Here is a 12,591-nt window from a genome sequence, read left to right on the forward strand (position 1 = left end):
TAACAGTGGCTTACGTTTCAAACATTTTGTACTGGACCATAAACAAAACACTTGAAAACGGGTCTTAGAGTGTATTACTTGTGTTTTATGACGTTGAAAATAATTAGAATAAATTATATGTCTTGTAGTGATTCTCTCCTGCTGTTATTAACTTCAATTTTATTCCCATTGTTCCACCAGGAGAAAAAGGCCCTTTCTGTATAGGAAAAGAGCAATCCACAGAAGTAGACACACCTTTAAGATCGAGGCCGTTGGGAATCTAGAAGCTCTGCCCGACGCCCAGGCGCTGAATCCCCCTAACTATTTTATGTCCAGGAGAGAAAGGAGAAGGAGAATGACCATGTCAGTATGGGAGCAAAGAACCAGTCAGCTGAGGAGGCGAAGGCAGATGTCTAGCCGGGAGATTCTTTTCAGCAATCCCGGTGAAGATCTGGAGAGGTCAGCCAGCTGCCCAAGACATAGGAAACCCATAGCCACAGACAGCCTGAGACGGATCCCTGAACCCCCAATCCCTGAGCCAGAGCCCCTTCCAGGCCCCGAGGAGAAGCTAGGAATCACTAACCACTGCCAGCCCCCCAAGGAAGGCCGACAGAGCCCGAGAGCGAACGGAGAGAGGAGCCATCGTTCGACCCGCCGGAACCGCATGGCGCTAGGAGAGGGGACAGCCACGGAAGAGGGGGCGAGGGCTCGCAGGAGCAGCAGACACCGTCACCGAGAGCGAATGGAAGGGAAGGGCAAGGACTCACCCCACAGCGAGGGCAGCCGTTCCGTCAGTCGGGAGAGGAGGCTGGAGGAGCCGGAGCGAGATTTGGGAGAGGCAAAGAATGGGGAGAATGGCAAAACAGAGTGTGAGGGTGAGCAAAGGTAAGGAAAGCAAATTTATTTCTTGGTTGATTTGATGTGAGGAGTCCCAGGAACCAACAAGAAGTGTATTTTTTTACTTCCTCCTGAGTTCATATTTACTTCTGTCTTTGACTGCATATACAGGTACATACAGTATATATTCTGTTATTCTTCCAAAGTACACCTTGAGATATAGAGGCTAGACAATGTGCCTTGAAGTGAACTGCACGGCACAAAAAGCATATGCACTGCAATTGGAAAGCCAACAAATTATAATACTTTACTATATTAAATGCAGAGTACAATTTCAATTAGCAAACATAACTTAATCTCTCTTTCAATTCAATTTCCTGTATCCCAGTAGGTTAAATGAAACTGCCCCCGAGCCAACCGAAACCAAGCCTGTGACAAACTCGCCCAAAATGGAGGAACAAGGTGTTAATGAGGCTTTGAAGAGTGACAACCCCCCTCTCCAGCCCTCTAAAGACACCACAATGAAACCTGAGACTGGTGGGGAAGACCCCCCCAACACCGTGGGAATGAGCGAATCTGAAACTAATCCTGCCTTGTTGAACCAAGACAAGCCTTCACTAAATGCCAGCATTGTCATTGAGGTGACCGGCGTCCAGTCTCCATTGGAGCTGACTCCTATAGCAGGTATAGACAAACTCAAGCTAGTGGTGTGACTGAGCTGACTTCTAAAATGTATAGTGGAAATGTGAGTGAGTTTAATCAATTTGATGACTGTGGCATCACAGTGTCCACATCAGCCATTTTGTTGGTAAAGCAGTTGGTGATCATAGACTGTGGAAAATCATACTACCATTTGTTAGTAAAAATAATAAACATAACAGTTAACAGGCTCAATGCACCACTTGATATTTTAAAACTTTGATTATCTTAGTCAATTAGAATGCCTACAAAAATATTGCTTTTATTATTTGTATTATTGCTTTCACTAGCCGTGGTTCCCTGATTTTGAAGAAGCCGTTAGAAAATTAAAGAATGAATGGTCAGATATCTTCAAGACTTATCTATATTGTGGCAACACAGCAGGAGGGGAGCAAATTGGAGGATTTTTCTCCCCACTATGTCCCCCAGAGGCCTGTGGAGGATGATCAGCTGCACACCATCACCTGATCAGTCTAGAACCTACTGTTATTTCGCTAGGTGACCATATAACAGCAAGTGTGTGACACCTTATGAACCTTATGGGAGGAGGTTGATTCCACCTCCTCCACAACTGCAACCTAAGCAAGGGAACAGAACCTGGGAAGTGCAGCCAGGCAGAATTAAAGGACTTGAGTTTTGGCTCCTTTTTCTTTCAATTGCTGTGGCAATTTCTGTAACCATGCTACACAATGACTGCTCAAGCTGTTGCCCACATCCTCCACCATATGCAACATCACATCTGGTAGAGTAGTGTCATGGGTAATTTTACTTAGGCTGCATCTCAGTAAACAACCCCAACCAGTCATATAGTGCTTGTATTTGCAGTGTAGAACAGTGTAGAACATAACCAAGCATATTAAAAACAATTCATAGATCCTTCTTTGAAGCTCTGACTCATCTTCTTGGAGTCCCTAACTATCAACAAGACCACTGAGCTAATTATAAGTTTTACCAAAACACTGAAAAGATAAACACACACCTCTGCCTGGTCAGTTGCTTGTTCTCTTCCAGCTCTTGATCACGTGTACTTCTCAGACTCTCTGGATTTCTCCTGGAGTCTAGCTGCACACTTCAAGGTCTCCCACCCTGTAACAGGTACCAGAATGTGTAGAGTCTACTTCCTCCATTGAATTTCAGAAGTTCCTGGCTCTACTAGCTCTCCAAGCAAATAGCAGTTACATACAGTACAAATATACTCTAGACCCACAAGGAAGGCAGTAAATAAGACAGTAAAAATATTTAAGTTTCACAAGTCTTTGTCTGAGCCATTATCTACAGCAGAGGACATGATGAGTTCTATCATACTGTAGTAAAACAAGCATCCTTTGAAAGGAGACAACACCAAGCAGAAAAACATAAAGGCTGAAATTCCAACACTGGCTGGTGCCTTAGTTTGATCCATGGTGGGAACCCATACAGAACTGTGACAGTGGTGTAGAAATGTTTGTGCAACCTGAACAGTACTTTTCTGTGTGGAGACTCATACTAGTTTTATAGAGGCAGAAGAGAATTTGCAGAAAACCACTCAGTTGTTCCAAAAATAAGAGTTCAGAATGAAAAACGTTCCAGTAATGCCAAAAGTATTCTAGACATCATGGAGATCATGGAGATATCATAAGCATTGAGTTGGAAAGTGATCAGTTTTGATTTCAAGATACAAAATAATCGGCTACAAGACTGGCACCTACTGTATATAACCTAAAAAAATAAAAGCATCTGATAGAATGGCAGAGGCAATCCAAATTACATTGCCATTCTTTAGTATGACCAAATGAGGGATTCCTCCGGAAAAAATCTGGACATGGCAGTTGTTCTGACCTCAAGCAATTCTCTCTTCACTCAGAAAATAGTTCATCAGTTTATGTCACTGGGCTTCTTCTGATACAATCCTGTATGTTTGTGGTTAGGGTAGTTAAAGCTACACAGAGCCAGTATGGTGCTTGTAGGGAGAGAGATTCAGGACAGTGGGCAGCTTATCCCCTGTTTGAGTCTTTTTGTGCTTGTTCAGCCCACATTGAGAACTCTTCAACCACTGAGAGCCCTCCATTACTCACTCTCTCTAAGTCCCACGCTAACCTGCAGGCTTACAAGAGCCCTGTCATAAACTGAGTTTTTTCAGAGGAGTACTGTGGATTTTCAAGAGTTTGTTGTGTTTTTTTCTAGTTCAGGCTTTTGTTTTGTTAAAAATAGGGATAAAGCACCCTTTGGAATATGAGTTAGCAGCCGCTTGTCTGCCCATTTCAAATACTAGGAGAAGTTAATTTGTTGGGTTAAAAGCTGTCCAGCTGGTTCTAATATGATTTTAGCAATAATGTATTAAAATTAAATGCTAACTCCAGACATAAATTAAATAATCCTGTAAATCCCCTAAAAATAAATTGCTGAATGAAATGTACATTTACTGTATAGGTAGTCATTTTTATTATTCATTCTTATACATTTTATTAATAATAAAATGTGCTTTATCTTTAGCCAGAACTACAAAGAAAACAGACTCAACCTATAAGGGTCGGTATGGAATTAATCAGGCTGATTTCCTAATTCATATATTTTGTTTCTTAATATATACATTTCAACTTAAATAATTCCTGGATTCACAAACAAATCCTACATATTAGAAATTGGTAGTTTCCTTTTTTTGTTACTTTACAGATTTGTTCAGCATAATGCTAAGGTTAGTAATTATCAGAATTAAAAATACAAATTTATGCTCTGTGATAGTTGTTTTTATATACTGTATACAGTATTTTAATTTTTTATTAAAATTACTGGATAATGTGTTTTCTCAAAAAAGGACAATTAACTTTTCTAATTAACTATTTAAATGTAGTGTTCCTCTCACACAGGAAAGCTATTTACAGTATGTGTAAATAGTGGAGGCTGCCACAAAATAAATTAAAGTGACAAACAGCATTTCTTTGAAAATATAAAATCAAAGCAAACATATTCAGTATAGGAACTCTCCAACTTAAGCAACTATTACATTCCAGATAACCTTAATAGGCCAAAATGTCCATAAGTTCTATAAAAAGTGTTTGCACATTATTATTACACTACTGTAATAATACAGAATTACACTATTACTGTATCATTATTACAGTACACTGTACTGTAAAAGTGTAAAATTATAGTGTTGCATTGTAATTGTATGGCGCTTGTTCATAGTACTAACACCTTTAACTTCAGTTGAACACTATTCAGTTGAGACTAAGCTCGTTGCAAACACAGAGCAGTGCTTATTCCAGACAGAGCACATGTAATAGAAGATACACAACTGAGGAAATGTGGAATAAGACTTAGGCTACAAGAATGTTTTTATGTGAAATGGATTTTACATACATTAGTGAATATGCAGCCAAAATAAAATATTAAATTTGTAATTTTGCTTTTATTGGTTGAAATGGTGTTTTATACAACAAAGTAGTTCATTGATTAAAATTGCAAATATCTATAAAGTAGCTTTCATGCATGGTGGATTTAAAATCCTCTAATAAAAACTGATGTCTTCTCCAGAAATACTGTATATTTATCCCTTTCAGATCACGTTATTTCTCCATCTGAACTTCTTTCTTTATATTCCCTTTGCACGTCTTGGAAATTTTTCATTAGGTGACAATTGTGGTATTACTCATACAGTATGTACTGTATAGAGATGTATTCTGCACATAACAGTCACAATCTGGAATACCATCATCTTACTATCACTGAAAATTATGGCATTATTTCAAAGCAATTGCATCCTTGATGTTATCTAAGAGGGATAAGGCAGAAAATTGCCAAAAGAACACTACAGTACATAGAAGGAGGAATAAAGGACAACCTTCAGCATCTGTGATGTTACTGGTCCTATGTTTCAATTATTGTTTAAGGCTTCTTAAATACAGTTAAACAGTACATGACTGATCCTTTTAGAGCAGAGATAACATACCCATCTTAACTGTTATTTTCCTCTTCCTTTCATATAAAGTACATCGATGAGGTTAGGGACAGTAAAGATGGGCTGCTACCCACTGCAAGTATAGCTTTTATTTCAGTTATTCTACAATTATACAGCTATTATACAATTTAGTTTACATCTATAAGTCAGTGATCCCTGTGACTATGACTAGAATGCCAGGGAGATTAAGGTGTGGTCAGTCACTCGCAGTGGGAAGAAAGGGCATGTGGTACTGAAAGTACACACTTTTTACACACACTTTTACACACAAAAAAAATACAACTATTTTTTGCTTTGGTGCAAAATTTGCTCCACATTTTCTGTGAAATCTGAATGAAATTCCATGTATAATTGAATTTTGAATTGCATTTGTAGATTGGAATGTTTACATTTTCACAAAAGACTTTCAGTAAAACCTGAACAAATTTCACTCTGGAGAAAACAGTTGTTTTTTCACCTGGTATGGTTTTGAAATTAATTACTGTTATGTTAAGTGTGACACCTGGATGGTGTAGAGAAGATACTGTAACATTTTCTTGGAATTTAAGGTTTATTTATATAAATAAACCTTAAATTGGGATATTTCCAAGGGTTACCAGGTGAGTGCTGATTGGACAGGGGTTGTCATGGTAACTGTGCTGTGTTCACCATTTCAGCCAACAGTAAAGATGTTGAAGCAGCAAAGACTGAGAAAGAAGAGGACGGCTGTACTGGTCCAAAGCCGGCAAACCCTGACAGCATGTTCATCTTCAAGGCTTCCAACCCGTAAGACTATGCTCACACACTCTTATTTTCTTGCCTGTATCATCTGGTCCCACAGCTGCATCTCAATATTCTGATTCTCTGCCCTCCTTAGTTGTGCTTATCACGTCAACAGATAAACAAAAATATAGTCTAGGTAACAAGATCGAACTCTTTTTTTTCCTGTCACAGTCATTTTACTCTTCTTTTCTCTCTCCTTGATTTCTGTTTGCATGCCACTGTAATGTGAGAACCAAGGCAAATGGCCCAACACAAAATGTTGAATTAAATGTTGAATTTAAGGAGCAGTAGTCATTTTTTCTCACATAAATTAAAATTTGGTATTTACTGCTCACTCTTTACCCACACTCTATCCTTTTTATTTAAACTAAGCTCAAACTTTTTTTTTTCTGAGCCACATTGTTTAATTCTCTAAAGGTCTGAACATCACTGTAATGTACTACTTGTTCCTGACTTTCCTTTGTGTAAAGAACTTCATCTTATTCTCAGTTTGAACGGCACTTCCACATCTACTCTTCCTACTCATCTCGTCTCTGTTATGTCTTTTACTGTTAATCCTGAAAATGCCTGTGTGGTTGGCTTTGTTAACACCTTTGAGGATTTTGAATATGTAAATTGCATAAACCATGTGATACATCCCCATTTCAGGTAGAGTGCTTGAATCTTTGCACATTAAAAAATGTCACTTCAACACAGGTGTAAATAGGAATCAGGATGCGTTAATATTTAAACAACGGAACATGGCAAAAGCCTAAAAAGTCTTCTTTCGGTTTTAGCAAGACTTCTTTCGGCCCTTTCTACAGCTATAACTGGGCAGCTACAGTAAGCTGCTTACCAGCTCCAACACACAATCTCTTTCTCTTTTTTTACATTTTTTAAACTTTTTTATGCTCATGGTCATCAGATGCTCCTCTGTTGTGCACGATCAGTTGTCTTTCACCAGTTAATCAAGTGACAAAGGGCAGGAGCTCATTCCAATTGCAGTGTGGTTAAGACAAGAATCTCAATGCCATAAACAAGAACATTATTTTTGAAAACTAAACAGCTATATTGAAAGTCTTCAGTGTTTATGTTGATCTTCTAGACAGGGTGGAGAACATGATGGAGAACGTTAACAGAATGTTAAGATATACTGTATAGGAAATCAGTCCAGAGATGATGCATTCTCTTCTCTTAAAGACAACCTGCAATGACAAGCTAAAGGAATTGAATCATTTTAGTCTTGAATAGACTATCTGTAGACCTGATTTATTGTAGGTATACAAAATCAAGATGAAGCACATTTAAAAATTGAGAATAGAATGCAATTCTTTATACAAGGGGTTGAGAGCTGAATCACATACATGTACCAGCCAGGCAGTCAAGGCTGAAACCCTGTCTTCTTGCACGAAATGGATGAGATCCTCTATTGAATTACCACAAACAACCAAAAAAGATGCATTTACACTATGTACTGTACCATTAGATGATAACAAGAAAGTATCTTTGAATATTTTTATACAGTATACAGTACTTTCCATTAAATTTCTATATAAAGAAGGTGAAATCTACAGGAGATAACTGCTACACCCTTTCTACTGATTTCCATGGTTTTTCATTTAATTCAATTTTAAATTCATTTTTAACTTTTTTAGGTTTATTATCCCTTGGGGGAAATTTGTTTTTTGGCAGAGTTCAACACAAACAGACAAACACCACCAACAAAGAATACAGTTGGCCCATCTTTGTAAAATTGATCTGTTTTCCTTCTGCCGTAGTTCATGTATCAACTCCTAATGCAGCCTTTTCCTTTGTTTCTTCCTTTTCTCCAAAGAATAAGAAAAGCCTGTCACTATGTTGTGAACCTGCGGTATTTTGAGATGTGCATCCTGTTAGTAATCGCAGCAAGCAGCATAGCTCTGGCTGCAGAAGACCCTGTCTCTACCAACTCCGAATGGAACAAAGTGAGGATTTTAATTTTCTTATTTTCTGTTTTTGGTTAGTTTTGGGGTGTGTGCACTGGACTTCTTTCTTCTGCTTTTGAAGTGAAAATGTGTAGGTATTGTCACAGGAGCTGAATCAGACTCCCGTGGAGTGTGTAGTTTAAGACCCTATGAGGGGCGGTATAATCCGGAAGTGACTGGAGAAGGGCATCAGGGAAGACATGGCGAGGAATGGACGGGATGACAGACAGGGGGGCAGTGAAGACAGTGATCGGGTGCATGGGGGGAGCGCAGGAGAACGAGTCTGAACAAGGGAAGTCCAATAAGGGAAAACAGGATGCGGTCCAGTCACCGGAAGATCCATCCAAGAGAAAAATAGTTAAAAACAGGAACTATCGAATGGGGACACAGAAGTTGAAACCATAATGAGACCAGGCGCTCCGAGCACCGGATTCAGATGGTCCGGACACCATGTTGAAACCTGTGCTGTCGGGCCACTCCTGGACCTGCTGGTAGGCAGGCTTCCGGGCATCCGTCTTCTAATGCTGAGCCCTGAACACCAGAATGTCCAGGCTTAAATAATAAGAGGGGAAGGGGACAGGTGCACGTAATGACAATAAATAATACAAGGTGGGATGACGATCGTGACAGGTATATCTTATTTAGAAATTGGGACAGTAAATACAGTATTTCATAACTACTAGAAATCAACCAATCTGAACAAACAGCTATATATACACACAGATTTAAAGAATACAATATATAACTTAAATAATACATTTATTTAACATGTCAAAATCAATACAGGAGTATGTATATATGAATTACTCTACCGTGATTGGCATGGCTCATCCATCACTCAGGTATTGCACTGATAATACAGGGTGGTTAAATCCACTGACTCTATTACTCAGGTTAGTTTAGTAAAACTAATTACTAAAATATCAATATTGACAAACATGTGAAAGAATGTTAAATATGTAAATGTTTAATTTCTTTCCTGAAGTAATCTTTTATCTGAAAATTTTAGTGTAAAATTATGAAAATTGAATGGATACTCATCAGAATTGGGAACGCTTGGCCAGGCAGAATGCTTGTTTTGGTGCGTTTTACTAGTCCAGCGAGGAGAGAGAACTTGTTCAGTTTTCATCTGTGTACTCTGTGGCACAGGAAGCAGAAAAAGTTCTGTGGCTAGTATCACAGTGATGTGGGCTATGTACATGATCTTAGGGCTTGAAAACCAGCCAAAAGTGATGCTTGGAGAAACTCAGGAAATTCACTCACCTGTGTTTTGTAGCTTCTATGCTGAATATTTATTGATATTCAGTAGGATCAGCAAAAGTCCATCTATATTGTTTTGCTGATTAGGCAAAATTGCAATTGGGAGCTCATCACAAGACTTATCTTTTAATAGAAGAATTCATGAGCCAAGTTCTGGTTTTCGCTTGATATCTCAGCAGATAATTTCAGTTCAGCTTGTGTGCTGTTGTGGTTCCAACAGTCGTGGTCACAGTCACACGATTAGCTCACTGTCAAGTTGCCGAGGTGTTTTGGTTGGGCATCACAAAATGCTGTACACAGACTTAAGATACCTTGTCACAGGTGGTGACTGGTTGTGACATCATCAAGTGTAGTGGCACCTCCATGTGTCATGTTTCTCGTTGGTGGATCTCTCTGGTCCTGTCAGTGGATTAACAGGCGAACTCTAGCAGTCCAGAAATGCCTGCCTATTTGAGCTGCAGACTGAGAGGCATCTACAGTATGTGAGCGTTTCATCACTGGAGACTTTATGGTGGCCTGATTTATGTTGGGTGCTTTTGTGAGTAAAATCATCCTGCTTATCATAGTCCCATCTCAACAATAATCTTAAAAAGCTGAGCCAGCTAGGATTCTTTCATTAAAGGCAAGAGAAAGGTAATTGTTATCATTTTGACACTTAGTCCAAATCATTGCCACTATGTCTGTTTTTAAGTTTTTTTTCACTTCTAATTCTACTATATTCCAATCAAGCTTTTGATGTTAACCCTCAGTAAAAATATTTTCTAGACTTAGAAAATGGTGAATGAATCATACAATTCAAACGTACAGTTTCAATGCAAGTACAAAGCAAGCAAGTGAAAAATTAATTGTACCGTAATACTTAGTCAGCGAAAGCTTTCCAATGAATGATACGTTTTTGACTTGATCAATCATGTTAAGCACTAATAAATCCCCAGGACAGGATTTAATATCAAGAATGTGTTCAGGCATAGAACATAAGAACATAACACTGATACATATGGATGGAAGATGGCCCAAAACAAATGAACATATAAAAAATAATAAACCTGAATTAAATTGTCTGTACTGTCTTCAAAGAGTTCAACATGCCAACAGGCCCAAAAAAAATCGGACATTTCCAGGCCAGTCTTATACATGTTATAATTGTCTATGTTATACACAGAAACATTCTATTTTGGCAGATGAGGTCCCTAAAGAATATGATAAAACATTAATTAGAAACAAACCTAGTCCTTTGTGTTGAAAATATGATCTAAATTTGACCCTAAGATGCAAATGGAAGAAATATATCACAAATCAGCCTACCTTTTGGATCTCTTGAGTCCCCTCTTGCCTGTACAGTACCTGAGGTGTTTTTTTTTTCTAATAATATTCAGTGTGGCTTTTTCCATACCAAATTAATTAGTGTGAATGTACAGTATGATGATCATGAAATGCAAAGATAAACTCACACTTGTCCAGAAACAGAAGTCACCATGAGATACAGGAAAAGTGCCTTGATGTAAAGCTTCCAATATATTAACCCCTTACATCTTTTCCTGATGTAAAAGGACAGTTAGAAGCTCTATTTCTCAAATGGGTTTTGTTATTTGCCACAAGTGGCCTGTCTAATACATTTCGCAGGAGACATGGCTAGTAATACTTGAGTAGAGTATACAGTAACGTTCTCTGTAATGTTTGTAAAAGTCTTATGTGGATTCTTAAGTAAAACACAAGAGAAAGCTGTCGAATAGAGATGAGTTATTGTTACTGCTGTGTTACATGAACAAAGTAGAACATGAAAAACATATTGTCAAAGTCATCTGTTTTTTTTCCAAGCCTTCCAAGTTTTATTATGTTTTCTGGGCTTTAGTGTTTTAAGCACAAGGGAATCATCAGATTGATGCTTCATGAAGGGTAGAATGTGTTTCAGTTATGCATAAGCACTTCAACTCCTTTGCTATTAATCGAATTTTCCTCATTAGAGAAAATGTGTAATTAAACACGGACAACCAAGTGCAATAGATACATTGATCCAGTGGTGGCTGAGTGGAAGTGCTAGTTTCCCTGGTGAAATTCAGTGTAGAACATGACCTTCAGCTATCTTTTCTGCATAAATAGCACTGCATGAATGCCTACTGTAATTGCCCTGGATTTTTTAAACTGATCAGCTGTGCATTCTGAGGGCTTGTGTCATAGAATTTGTCACTTTAATGACTTTGCGGATGTTACCCACAGTACATGAGGTCTCACATATTGTGTGGTATTATTACTCTTATGGTCCAGCCATACCTATAAAGACCTGGTACAAAGCAATCATACATTGGCTCCAACAAGTAATGCAATTTAAAATGCAGGAAAATTGGAATAAGGAAAATACAGTATATTCAACTTTACTATTAAAATGATGGAAACCGAAAACTTGTATGTTAAAATCAATGCTTTTTTATTGTTTTAAGGCAATTATCGAATAAATGTCACCTCAAACATTGAGTTAATACTTAGAATTTGGTGGGTATTGCCACTGTTTTATTACAGTCTTTGAAACAGAATGTTCTTTATGTACATTATATAGTAGTATATAATATTGACACCTAACAAATGCTCCAAAGCCAAAACTTTGTGTTTCTTTTCTTCTCTTTTTTAGTATGGAATGAACCTTTACTTGTTCCTATAATATATTCATACAGTATATACTCTGCAACAAAAATTACATATGTAGTGAATTATAAAATTCAATGATAATACTGTACAAAAAAGCTTAAGTAATACATAAGTAATGAGTGCATCTCATTATCCATTGCAAACAATTGAATGCCCATCAGGGAAGATGTAAGGAGGTACAGTATAAAGCATTAATAAAAAAATGAAATATTCTATATTCTATATTAGTACTGTATACTATATTCTATATTAGCACTTTATTTTATACAGTTTGAAGTTTTTATGTTTTCACATCCTGAAAGAAGCCCAGTCTAATACACTCAAGTAGAAATATAATAAATCTTAATCTAGAAAGAGATTAATTTTAAGTAGAAAAAACAAGAATTGTTCTGCTACTGTATGTTATATACTGTATGTACATCATATGTATACTGTATATTGGCCATATAGTGAATGATTTACTATACATTATCCCTTTACATAATTTAATATTAATTTATTAATTCCATGTAATTATTGTGGGAGATTAAT

At 37.5% G+C, this 12,591-nt stretch overlaps 1 protein-coding gene across 1 annotated transcript in view; it reads left to right on the top strand.

Annotated features, from left to right (window-relative positions):
* cacna1ea (calcium voltage-gated channel subunit alpha1 Ea) overlaps window positions 1–12,591 on the top strand; it is a 177,245-nt gene that overhangs the window by 120,110 nt on the left and 44,544 nt on the right. Inside the window, exons 18-21 of the mRNA XM_088927597.1 lie at window positions 181–864; window positions 1,205–1,500; window positions 6,109–6,217; window positions 8,028–8,157. Of these exons, the coding sequence (XP_088783723.1) occupies window positions 181–864; window positions 1,205–1,500; window positions 6,109–6,217; window positions 8,028–8,157 (1,219 nt within the window). The remainder of the gene's footprint in view (window positions 1–180; window positions 865–1,204; window positions 1,501–6,108; window positions 6,218–8,027; window positions 8,158–12,591) is intronic.

The sequence above is a fragment of the Atractosteus spatula genome, chromosome 11, assembly GCF_055471065.1.
Source record: "Atractosteus spatula isolate fAtrSpa1 chromosome 11, fAtrSpa1.hap1, whole genome shotgun sequence".
NCBI classification, from domain to species: Eukaryota; Metazoa; Chordata; class Actinopteri; order Semionotiformes; family Lepisosteidae; genus Atractosteus; species Atractosteus spatula.